We start from the raw sequence: 12,665 nt of genomic DNA, 5'->3' as shown, positions 1-12,665 counted from the left end.
CTTAAGTAGGTTTAAAATATTGACATTTAAAAGAGTGAATGTTTCCAAAGTAGGTAAGGAAAAGGCTTATACTGCATCAATAGTTATCAGATGTCTTTCACTCCATTTGAATCTTTGAAGGCATCAGCTCTGAGAAATACTTATTTTTTTTTTTTCTTAATAGTTGCCAAAAAATGAGAAAGTATGGATATTTGGAAACTATCTGTTTGTTGTCCATTTTCATGTGATTGTTTTTCTACTTAGCTATAGTACTATCTTCTTGATATAAAGGCTTTGTAAGACTTAAACATTGAACTCATTGTTGTCCATAGAGAACAGGCTGTGGTAGGTTTTTGTGCGTGTGAATTATGTATGGAATGTACCTGCAGAATTACATCTCCTGAACTTGTGCTTCCTGAAGGGAAGTGTTTAGCACTAACAATGCAAGAACACCTTTCAAGGGTCAGCTTGAAGCTTTATCTGGTCCTGCATAATGTTTTGAGAGTGACCTCGGGTGTACTGAGGAAAAGCTATTAAAGCGAAACTGATGTAGAATGACATTTCCCATACTGTATCATAACACAGTTTGGAGCTGTGGCTTGCAGAGAAGGTATCTGCATTTATTGACCCATGATGGGTATTTCTTATACGGTTTGTATGGCACTGGCCTTTCACAGTGTGTTGCACACTGAATAAAAGAAATACATTACAACAAAAGGTTAAGAATGTTAAATCAGGCATTCCAAGATAAGAAATGCCAGAAACAACTAAGCTGTACAAATCATCCTTCATAGGTATGTATATGTATAGATATCTGGTGGAATTAAGACTTTTTTTTGTCATCTTGATAAATGAAGAATATTCTTATTAAGAGATTAGACAGGTACTCTTTCCAGATATCTGGTTGTTCTCATAGACTTTTTCTGAATCCTTTCCTGTCATAGCATTTATTTTGAAGAGACTAGCAGGTCTGTGTGTTACTCTGGGTAATGAATTGCTGAGACTCTTTCTGACAGCAATATAATTTCTGTCTTCGTGTCTTGTACAAGCTTTGGGTAGATAAAAGAAGATGTTTGTTTTTTTCTGCTTGTTTTCTACAGTACTGAGAACTCTTTTGATGCATAATTAGTTGCCTTGGGACTGTGATCATCAATTTTTGCCATAAAGGGCAGAGTCTTCCATGGTTCATTGGCTTTCCAGGAATCCATCGCTTGTTCAGACAGTGGTAGTGTCTGACTTGCACCTACTTGTTGTTGGAAATACAGCCTGGAATCTACTTGGGTTAAAAAGTAAATAGAGCTTTCTTACAAAGTGGCCTTGGTCTATACATGCAAGTCATTCCCAACCTTTATCATTATATAAAGAGCTGAAAAAATCATGGAATGTTCTCTCAGGAGTGGCTTAGGGCCTGCTGTGCTGTTAGCAAAGAGAGTTGCCTTAAACCAAACATCCTGGGAGTTCGTTCATTTAGAACTCTGAAAAAAAGACTACAAGCTGATATTTCTGCATTAAGAACATTTTATGTCTATTAATTACATGGATTAAAATAATGCAATTATATCCATATATTTACAGTCTCTCTCCCTCAACCCCAAACAGTATTATTTTGGGGACAAATTCCAAATGTATTACTGTTTGTTTTGGTATTCTTACCAAACAATTTCAAAACTAGGAACTTCCATGGTGTATGGCAGAAGCTCTCCTCTAGTATCAATTTGATTTCTCTGTGAAATGCCAAAATACAGAATGTAACGGTTAAATTTTAATGATGAAAGTCTTGTAAAAATGTTAAAGGCAGGATAATTTTTTTAAATCATCTTTAAACGTCAGTCCCCAAACCCGTAATGCATAGCACTGAGCAAAAAAGAAAAAGGCATTCCAGAACATTTTGTTGTGATTTTCCAGATTCATCAAGTGAAAGCAGAGAGCTGTAATAAAAGCTGTCAGACTGTTTTAACTGCAGATTTTGTTGCCGCTTGTGTTGCTTACTATGCTGTGACAGATAGTGTTTATAGTTTTCAAACAGTTTTGCAGTTCTGTTTTTGCCAAGTGATAACTGTTTATACTTGGTGAAGTAAGGGCTCTCTGTATCCCATCTGAAGTGATTTTTATCAGTTAATGGTGTGACTGTTTGGTGTGCCGAAGGATGTACTTGGCACTCTCCATGGCTGAAGATAACTCACTGGAGGCCAAAGTCTTGACTCCAACGCTTCCTTACACAGCATTTCTGTCCCCTTTTCTATGTGCAAAGACTGGACGGGTGATTTCCTAGAATCACAGAACGGTTTGGGTTGGAAGGGATGTTACAGATCACCCAGTCCTACCCCCTGCCATGGGCAGGGACACCTCCCACCAGCCCAGGTTGCCCAAAGCCCCATCCAGCCTGGCCTTGAGCACCTCCAGGGATGGGGCATCTGGGCAACCTGTGCCAGGGCCTCACCATCCTCACAGTAAAGAATTTTTTCCTTATATCCAGTCTAAACCTACCCTCTCTTAGTTTAAGGCCATCACTCCTTGTCTTGTCACTCCACCCCTTGACAAGGAGTCTTTTCCCAGCTTTCCTGTAGCCCCCTTTAGGTACTGGCAGGCTGCTGTAAGATCTCCCCAGAGCCTTCTCTTCTCCAGGCTGAACAACCCCAACTCCCACAACCTGTCTTCACAGGAGAGGTACTCCAGCCCCTTGATCATCCTCGTGGCCCTCCTCTGGATTCACTTTAACAAGTCCATGTCCTTCTTTTGCTTAGGTTCACATGGGCCCACTTCTCAAGCTTGTAAGGTTGTTTCAATCGCTGCCAAGTTTTTCTTGGAATATGTCACCTACCTTGGCACAGTTTTGTTCTCTGTGGTTTCTGACCTGAATGCAAACTGGTAGCATCTCCCACCCTCCTGCTGACAGTTGGTACCTTGTGTATAATATCCTTTCCTTGATGCTTCTCCTGATGGAGAAGAATGAATGCAATTGGAATAAAGGCCCAGCAGGGAAATGTGATGGAGTAAAAGCAGCCAAAGGTTATTTGAATGGCAAGAAGAAAATGAATGGATAAGGGACACTGGGAGAGTTATTGGCATAGAAACAGACTGAATGGAATAAAGGTAGAGGAAGAAGTTAACTTCCCATATAGAGAAGAAACCAGTTATGTTTGAGGAGACTGAAAAGTTTTACCTGCATAGAAAAAACAAGATTGGAGAAGGCAGTAGCGGAACAACAAAAAGCTGTATGTTTTGCATATTTACTTTGTGTTTCTTTTTTTTCTTTTTTCTTTTGGATCAGATACAAAGAAGGTGGTGAAGCTTTGTTAGTACTGCTTCCCTCAGAAGAAAAAAGCATGGTGCAACAGCTGGTGCAGAGGAAAGTACCTGTCAATGAAATCAAGTAAGTGACTGATGGTTTGTCTGCCAGCCTTTTCCCAGGAATAACGTGTTACGAGTACGACAATGGTGGAATCAAATGCTTGAATTGCCTGGGATTGGACAAACAAGGGAGATAATTTGTTTTTGGTGTTGCTAAAGAAAAAGAAAAGACCTTGAGAGGTTACCTATTTCATCTCTTTTCCTAAAGGCAGGGTTGACTGTACAAATTACTTGTACTTAATGCTTGTCTAATTTGCCAATGAATATTTCCACAATTGCGCGAAGTGATCTCATCTATACTCAACAGTTCTTGTCATTAAGTTTTTTTCCTCAAGTGTCTGATAAGTCTTACAATAATTTAAGTGAAATATTTCTTTTATCCTGTGCCAAGAATTTATAGAAAATTACATTCTCATACTCTCTTCAGCTACTTCTTATGTAATTGAGCATTATCACCCTATCTCTTTCCCTTTTCATTTGCAGATTAAGTAATTACAATTTCTTTAATCTTTCCATGTAATGCTTTTTAGACCTTTCACTACTCTGGTTTCTCTTACCTGTCTTTTCTATAGTTCTAGACTATTTCTCCAATTTGTCATGCTCTTTCTGAATTGGCTAGTTGAAGAACAGGAAATAAAAAATTCACTAAATGATCATTTTTCTTACTGGAGAGAGTAGACTAATGGAGACCAGTAGGAATCTATGCTCATGCTACCAATGAGAGCTGACTTTGGAAGAGTTGCAAAAATATATAATGATACTATGTTAAAAACAAACAAACAAAACCAACATGTTTTACTCTCCCCCCCAGTGTATATTTTCAATATCTATTAAATGCAGAGTAACGTACCTGTAGGAAAGAAATAAGCCCTAGCTTTAAAAACAATAAATAAAGAGAACACTAAAAATAAATCAGTGATGATTTCTTAGTTAGAAGTTCTGTTTGTTGAGGCTCTCAGCCCAATGCTAAATCAAAAGAAGAAACAGAATTGTAAAAAAAATAATATATGAGGGAAAAATAGCCTGAATGCAAGCCAGGAAATCCACAGAGAGCTTGACTCCATTTTGAATGCTCACATGGTTCAGGTTACCGCATGTCAAAAGTCACAGAGTGGAGCTAGAAGAAATCTAGGAAAGGATGATGCAGGGTAGGAATTAATTTCTACAAGTTGATAAGAGCAAGGCTAGGACTGTTTTATTTTGAAAAGTTATGGTTTGAAGGTGAAGATACGTAAGACTATAAGATAATTAACTGTATGCAGAGAGTGTTGGTGGAATAATTGTTTTGGAGAATAAAACAGAATAGGGTGAAACGTTAAGTGGCTATTTTTACCTCAACACTTAAACCTTCGAGTCTGCTTAAAATTAACTTATTCTAGATTCTTTGAATTCTAATGAGTAAAAGTAAGAAATTACTGCTATTTATATCATTACTCATTTTTTTTTTTTTTACACTTTCCATACATGTTTGTCAAGTTAAGAAATGCAAGCGAACACATGCTTCAGGTTTTCTCATTCAGTAGATTTGAAAAATGACACTTTCTCACTTAATTTAGCTTTTCCTATTGTAAATTAAATAATAGGATGCATTAAGGTAAGCCAGGATAAGGTGTTTAACTGCAATTTGATGTGAAAGTGGCTTTTAACAAACTTTTTTTTTTAAGTGGAAAGGAAGGCTCAAGTGGTCTGGTGCAGTTGTGGTGGTAGTGGTAAGCAAAAGTTTGGAATGATAACCACAGAATACTGATAGTTTCTACTGAATATTACTCTTTGAGTTCACCAGTATTCAGCTTCACAAGGCAGTAGGCTACGAGCAGGATTTTTCTGGCTGTTTTCGCTGATGATTGTTGTTTTTAATGTCACAGTTAAATATCATCACTCCAAACACACAGTGCCTGGACACAGGTTGTCACTTCTGCAGGGTATAAAAACATGCGTATAGCACTTTCCAGATTTAAGGTTTAGTGGATTGTTTCAAATTCTAGTGGTTGTACTTGCAAACTGTGCTTGTGAATGTTGCTTCTAACAGAGTGACTGCACAGCAGCCAGTGAAGTAAATACACTTTTTGTTGGCAAATACAGGTAACAGTTCTGTATAGAATATGCATGAACTTCAAACAAAAGATACCTTTTGCTAAAACAGCAAAACCAAAGTCAGGTATCTACTAAAAGTCTAATTGTTCCTGAAGATTCTTTCTTTGGTGTTTCCTTTTCCTTTAGGCATCATAGCACCTTAAAAGAATCAGTTGTATAACCACCACAGTCTAAGCAAAATGTCTTTTTTTCCAGACATCATCTTTTGTCTTCTTAAAATGATATCTAATCAAATCATTAATCTCATTTTGGTTTTCTCTAAATAAATGTCTGTTCTCATGTGCAGTATAAATAGTTCATCTTTCTTTGGCAGCTAAGCTTTTAACTTATTGAATAATATTGTTTGAATAGGTTATGGAACCAGTATAAGCAAAGTCAAGGCTTTCAATTGATAATACTTTTTAACAGCCTGCCCCCTAGGATTGAGTTTTCAAATTTGCAAGGGACGCCTTAGTAATACTTGCAACATTGTAATGAAGGGTACTACTTTTAGTTAGAATTGTCTACTTGGTGTGTTTAACATTTGTTTAGCACTGTACTTCTAAGAGGCTGACCAAAGTTCTTAAAAATAATAAAAATTTTGTAATTACTTGTAGATTTCAAACCACCTTCATCCTAAAAGCTATTAATGATGATTCTGGTCACGTTGTTTACTTCTAACCAGTTTCCCAATTACTACAACCCTGGTGTGTTTTGTCAGTTGATAAATTGCTGAAGAAGTTCTATCAGCTCATGGATGACATTGCAGGTCTCTTGCTGAAGTTTTCCTGTGTTGTGTGTACATATTCATACAATTATAGATTCTCAAGAATTGTTCTACATGATGAGTTAGATGTTTATGAGCATTGCTTTCTGCAAACAGGGTTTAACTCTTCAACCTTCTGAAATTCATTTTGAAAGCTTTTTATTTCTAAAACATCGTAGACTCGTAGAATTTTGCTGTTTTTGTTAGCATTTTTATCTTGCATAAGTATCATAAGAACCAGTTTTCTGTTACTTTCTTGTTTTGTATTTCTTCTACAAACAGCTGTTAACATTTCTTTACTTCGTTTATGTAGGGCTTTTAAAAGTTACATAATTTGAAGGATGCAGGGGGAAGAATTTTTGAACACGTATTTAGGAAAATAAAAGGCTAGGGTTTGTTTTGTTTTCCTGACTTTAAATTTCATATCAAAGCTCCCTGTAGAGCTTGCTACAGTATGCCATTCTTTTCTAATCAGCACAAGCTGCAAATTTACAGTTAGTGCTTTTAATGATGTGTCATTTTTTGTTGCTCAAGCAGAGCAAGAGAAACTAAAATATGCAATAATAAATATAGTACTGTAGAGTATTCAGATATAGGAAATACTACTCTGAAGGTATTAAATGTTATAGGCATATTTATTAGTCTATAACTTCAAAGTTTTAGATGAAAAGTGTAAACTGAAATTATTTTTGATAATATCTTGAGATTTCTCATTGCATCTAATTTTCTCGAGTAACAAGATCAAAGTTGCTTCTGAAAAGGTTATCATAACAAGCTTTATCTCTATAGAAAATTTTACCAAACGAAGTGCAAATAGAGAATCAGAATCACTCAATCACTTAGGTTGGAGAAGACCTTTAAGATCATCAACTGTTAACTTAGCACTACCAAGTTTTCCAGTAAGCCATGTCCCTAAGCACCACATCTTTGTCTTTTGAATACCTGCAGGGATGGTGCCTCAACCACTTCCCTGGACAGCCTGTTAAAATGCTTCACAACCCTTTCAGTGAAGAAATTTTTCCTAATATCCATCTTAAACATCCCTTGGCTCAACTTGAGGCCATTTCCTTTTGTCCTGTCACTTGCTGATTAGGAGAAGAGACGACCTCACTACAGCCTCCTTTCAGGTGGTTGTAGAGAGCGGTATTGTTTCCCCTGAGCCTCCTTTTCTCCAGACTAAGCAACCACAGCTCTCTCTCAGACTCTCCATATAAGACTTGTTCTCTGGACTCTTCACCAGCTTCATTGCCCTTCTTTAGACTCGCTCGAGCACCTCGATGTCCTTCTGAGGGGCCCAAAACTGAACACAGTACTTGAGGTGCAGCCTCACCAGAGCCGAGTACAGGGGAACAATCACTTCCCTGGTCCTGCTGGCCACACTATTCCTGATACAAGCCAGGATGCCGTTGGCCTTCTTGGCCACCTGAGCACACTGCTGGCTCATATTCAGCTGACTGTTCAGCTGAGTATTTACCAATACCCCCAGCACAGAGCAAAAATTGCTGCTGCTTGGAAATCACGTGGAATATTGAAACTATATGATGGAAAAAAGAATGATTTTAAGTTTAAAAACTGCAAGTAATGCTTTTCTAACAAAATAGCAATATGGCCTGCACTGGTTGTCTTAGAGTTGGCTTCATGTGTGCATCCACTCCTGAAGATCTCTTGTTGGATGAATTGCCATCTAAACACCCATCTGTTTTTGGTAGTCCATAAAGTTGAAATAAATAAATCATGAGGAGAGAAAAAGAGTGTTGGAAATACTTCTGACTTACTCTGTACAGCCTCGCAAATTTAGACCATTATTAAAGTTTTTCTCATGTCATAATTTTTAACTAGCATCCTTCCCCCTAGATGTATTGCATACTGGTGAAATGAAACTTCCCTGCCTGTTTTCTCAAGAATACTTACACCTCATAAGCAGCTGGGGCTTCAGTTGATTCACACTGTGGCCTGACTCTGTGTCCCCATGTTGTGTTTGCTGAACGTATGGCTCAGTTTCCGATGTACTGACATCTTGCAATTTATCTGCTTCTCATGTTGTCTACAAGGGACATGTCAACAGTGAGTTTATGTTGTAAAGACTTAGAAACAAGAACACAAGTTGAAAACTCAAAACTTAGATTTACACTACAATATCTTGCCTTGTTTTTAGCTACGAAGTATCACGTTTTCTAAACTACTTACAATTTGTTGACTGCACATAGATTTTATTTTTTTACAACTTGTCTAAGACTATTGTTCATAATGGAGGACCTAATAGCGGGCCTGGGTGAGAGCTGGAACTTGGGATGTGTTTCGACTTTGACAGTGAGTTAGTCATGACCACAACAGCTCCACAGCTGGCTTTGCCTTTACTCAGAGCTTTCACGTATACTGTGTTTCCCTAGCTTATTGAGGATATGAGACGCCAGATGCTTTGCTGACATCAAGATACAACATCTGCTGTTCCTTTCCTATTGACTAAGCTGTATTGGCAATTAATGACGTTTGCTTATTTTCTTCAGGTACTTACACGTTCTTTTTTTCAGTACCAAGTGAAGAAGCAATGATTGTTTAACTTCTTTTCTTGCCACCTTTGAAGATGAGCACTATGTTTATCTGCCCTGTTTCACAGATTTTTATCTATCTCAGATGAACTTGCACAAATAAGTATAACTATGTCCTGAAGCGTGCTTTCTCTCTAGATAAGGCACAAGATTCTTTTGACCCAGGTGTTTTATCAAAGTACCTGCTAACCCAGGCTTTCCAGTTCAGGTGTGAGCTTGGACTGTGCTGTAACTGTTGTCAGCTGCCACTTGAGTGAAGACAAGGGAGGGGGAAAAGACACAGGATAATTTAAGTGTGTGTCATCTAGTAGTAGCTTTCCCATAACTTAATAGTAATGCAACACTTTTCTGGGATGTCTTACTATCAGTGTTTTTTTTTTTTTTGTAATTTTTACTGCCCCTTCCTATCTGTCTACCTATCTGTATACCCATATAAATTTTGTGCTTATATTTCTTTATTCCAGTGTATTTGTGCTGGTTTTTATTCTTGTATTCAGTTCTACTTTAAGGTTTCTTCAGAGTTTCAGGTCACTGTAAACCTCTTGATATTGTCTAGCTAGCTTTTTTACTCTTCTTTCTGTATTTCCTCTGCAGTGAGGTCGTATATTTTGTGTTCGTACCTTCTAATACAATTTAGTATTCCTGAAGCTGCTGCTTTTATTTTGCTATTCTACCGTGTTTCCTGTGTTAGGACCATAAATATTTTTGCTGTTACCTTCTTAATCTTGTTTGGTAGAACAAAATGTAGGAGAGCTTCCTCTCAATTTTTACTTTTTCTGTCTTAGGTATCTTATGTGCAATGCATTTCAAAAACTTGTTGGTCAGTTTGTGTCCCGCTGAATTTTTCATGCCTCTTGACTTCTGTCTTACATTTTAACACGATAAGAGCAAATTATATGCTGTCTTGAAACTGGAACTCTGCTATTTGATCTTTCACTGAAACTGTCACCAAACAGCTTGTGAGCACTACAGTCTTCCACTGGCTGTACCGGACAGACACATGAAATTGAAATAGTGAGGGAATAAAGCTTTCATGTCTTTAAAGTACTGCTTGGTAACACCCCACAACCCTTTGCTTAATGGCTGCTTTCTTGTTTAGTAAGAATAGTAGATGATCATAATGGTTTATATTACAGAAGATTACTGTGAAATATTTCTTGCATAGTATTTCAGTCAGTCATGTTTTTTAGACTGACTCGGTGTTGTGTAAAGATACATGATTTTGATTCTTTTATTTTTCTTGGTTTTCTTAAACAAAAGCTATGTTCTGCTGTACAGTATAGGATGACCCAGTACACATGACACAGCAGCAAGATCCAGTGTGAGAATTCTGGTAGTTGTGGTAGAGCATCTCTTTTGACTTCTGCGTGAGGGGTACACTCCTACCACGTTTAGTTGCTTTTTCGATATCCTAGGTTGGCATTAGTAGGTCAAAACAAGAAATAGGCGAGTAAGGATCTTGGCAAATAAGCCTAGCACAGTGTAAATATCACTGGAGTAAGAGTTAAAAAATGGGAGAGGACTTGCATAACTTCTTACCAGATTTAAAGGCATTTCTTATATACATAATATAGTAGCATAATATATATAATAGTACATATATAGTACATAATATAGTAGCTGTTCTCCATCCACCTGATAAATATCTTGAGGAGCTCTTAAATCTGCTTATCTCAACGTCCTTTATTTTTGCTCATCTGGTTATAACAGAAAAGTTAATTTCAGTATTCTCAATACACTGGATCGTATTTAAGCTTTCAAAAACACTGAGAATTTCCTTAGGAAAACTGTTGCCTCACTATAAGGTAGTACTGTGGTTCACTGTAGTTGTATTTTTTTTTCCCATCATTTTTATAAATTTGAAAATTATTTTAATGCTGATTTTGGCTTTGCTTTGGGACAAGTTTAATCTAGTTCAACAAAAAGTGTAGCTGGATAAAAAGGCTGAGCTCCCATTTCTCTTTTCTGTGTTATTCTTTTGAGGAGTGTATATAATATGGTTCCTCTGTAAGCTTGTTCAGAGTGGAGATAGTTTTATGCATATTAAAGCAATGCAGAAAATTTGAAGATACTCCGGAGAATTTAATAGGTGCTTATTTGTGCATGTTCTAATAATTAAAGTTAACTTTTTTTTTTTTTTTTAATTAGAATCAATCCTGATAAGCTTACAGACATCCAAAAGAGGCTGCAAGCTTTCTTAGCCCAAGATCAGGAGTTAAAAGAGAAAGCTCAAAGGGTAAGTGCTCATCTGCCGTACTACGGTTCTTGAGGTATGCTAATTGAATAGAACTGCTGCTGGAATAATTGACCTGCTGATATGTGCCTTAGCAGCAGTGTTTGGAACTGTTCTTCTAAATTGTTCTGATATTTAAAGTGTGGCATCAGTAGAAAGAACAATTATGTTTTAGCAAGTGGTGATAAGCGTGTCTGTATGGCCTGGGTGAGTTGATTCTGAACATGGGCTCACGATGCTAATGTCTGAAGAGCCATCCTGACTTACTGCTATTGTGCCGTAGTTAAGGCATAGGTGGGAACAAATTATTTTAGAGTTTGGGGTATAAAAGTAATTTTTGATTTAGTAGTCACAGAATGGACGAGGTTGGAAGGGGCCTCTGAAGATCATCTAGTCCAAAAGATCTAGATCTAGGCACGGTTACTCAGCTGTTTGAGTTGTTTTTTGTTTGTTTGTTGTTGTTTGTTTATTTTGCTCAAGCCTTTCCTAGCTGTCTGAGTCGTGAACCTGTGGAGGTTGCCAGTATAGGCTGGGACCAACAAGCTGTAAAGCTACTTTGCAGAAAATGACCCTGGGCAAGCGGTTGAACTTGAGCCAATAATGTGCCCTTGAAGCAAAGAACGTCAACCACGTTTTGGGCTGTGTTAGGCAGAGTGTTGCCAGCAGGCTGAGGGAGGTGCTCCTTCCCTTCTTCTTGGCCCTGGTGAAGTGCTTGGGTTTGATTCTGAGCTTCCAGTTCAAGAGGGACGTGTGTGTACTGGGGCAAGACCAACGGAGTGCCACAAAGATGATTGAAGGCTTGGAGTATGTATTGTACTAGGAGAGAACTACAGAGAAGATGGAGCTGAAGTCTTCTGAATGGTGCCTAGTGATGGGGGGGAGGCAATGGACGCAAATTGGAGAAAATGTGAGAAAAAACTTTTACTGTCAGGGTGGTTGAACACTTCAACAGGTTACCCAGAGAGACTGCAGTCTCCAGAGGTACTCAAAACTGAATGTGTTCCTGAGCAGCCTGTTGTAGCTGACCCTGCTTTGGGCAGTGTTTTGAACTAGGTGATCTCAGACGTTTCTTTCAACTTCAGCTAAAGTTTGATTCTGTAAAGCATAAAGCTTTTAATTCAGTACAACTTTATATTTTTTATCAAATATCCTCAGTGACACGATGGAGAACAGGATGGTGCATGTACCTTTTTGCAGTTCAGTAACAGTTTGATTGAAGGGGATAGGTAAATTGGTAGTTGTTCCTGAGAAGACTTGTCCTGGGGAGCTGATACAGAACATTATTATTGATAGTGTTGTTGCTGTTGCAATTATTCCAAAATGTTAATGGGAAGTAATAATTTCATTCCTTGGCTTAAAAAGTTAGAAATATGAAATCAGGTTGGTCTCATGTGCCTAATTTCTTAATCAATTTCCAATAGTATATCTCCTGAATATATAGGGCAGTTTGTCCAATCATGGCTGTAAAATCCCTGTCATTGAATTGATTAAGAGATTTTTACTTTCATTTGGATTTTAATGTGAAGCAAAATTGCTTAGAATTGCTTTTCCAAGTAAGACAGAGAAGTGTGTGACTGGTGTTTCTTTGCTGTGCTGATTAATATTGGGAGACTTCAAAAACAGTATGTGAATTTTATCAAAAATTTAGCAGGTTTGGGGAACGTAGAAAAACTTCCTGGAATAGAACGAGCCAGGGATCGAAGGCCAAGTGACC

General features: G+C 37.6%; 1 protein-coding gene across 1 annotated transcript in view; it reads left to right on the top strand.

The window, feature by feature from the left end:
• The window catches only part of DDX10 (DEAD-box helicase 10), a 181,012-nt gene that overhangs the window by 25,397 nt on the left and 142,950 nt on the right, over window positions 1–12,665 (top strand). The window contains exons 10-11 of the mRNA XM_027468537.3: window positions 3,251–3,352; window positions 10,867–10,954. Of these exons, the coding sequence (XP_027324338.2) occupies window positions 3,251–3,352; window positions 10,867–10,954 (190 nt within the window). The remainder of the gene's footprint in view (window positions 1–3,250; window positions 3,353–10,866; window positions 10,955–12,665) is intronic.

This window comes from Anas platyrhynchos, chromosome 1 (assembly GCF_047663525.1).
Source record: "Anas platyrhynchos isolate ZD024472 breed Pekin duck chromosome 1, IASCAAS_PekinDuck_T2T, whole genome shotgun sequence".
In the NCBI taxonomy this organism is placed as follows: Eukaryota; Metazoa; Chordata; class Aves; order Anseriformes; family Anatidae; genus Anas; species Anas platyrhynchos.
This window is presented reverse-complemented; position numbering and strand designations above follow the sequence as displayed.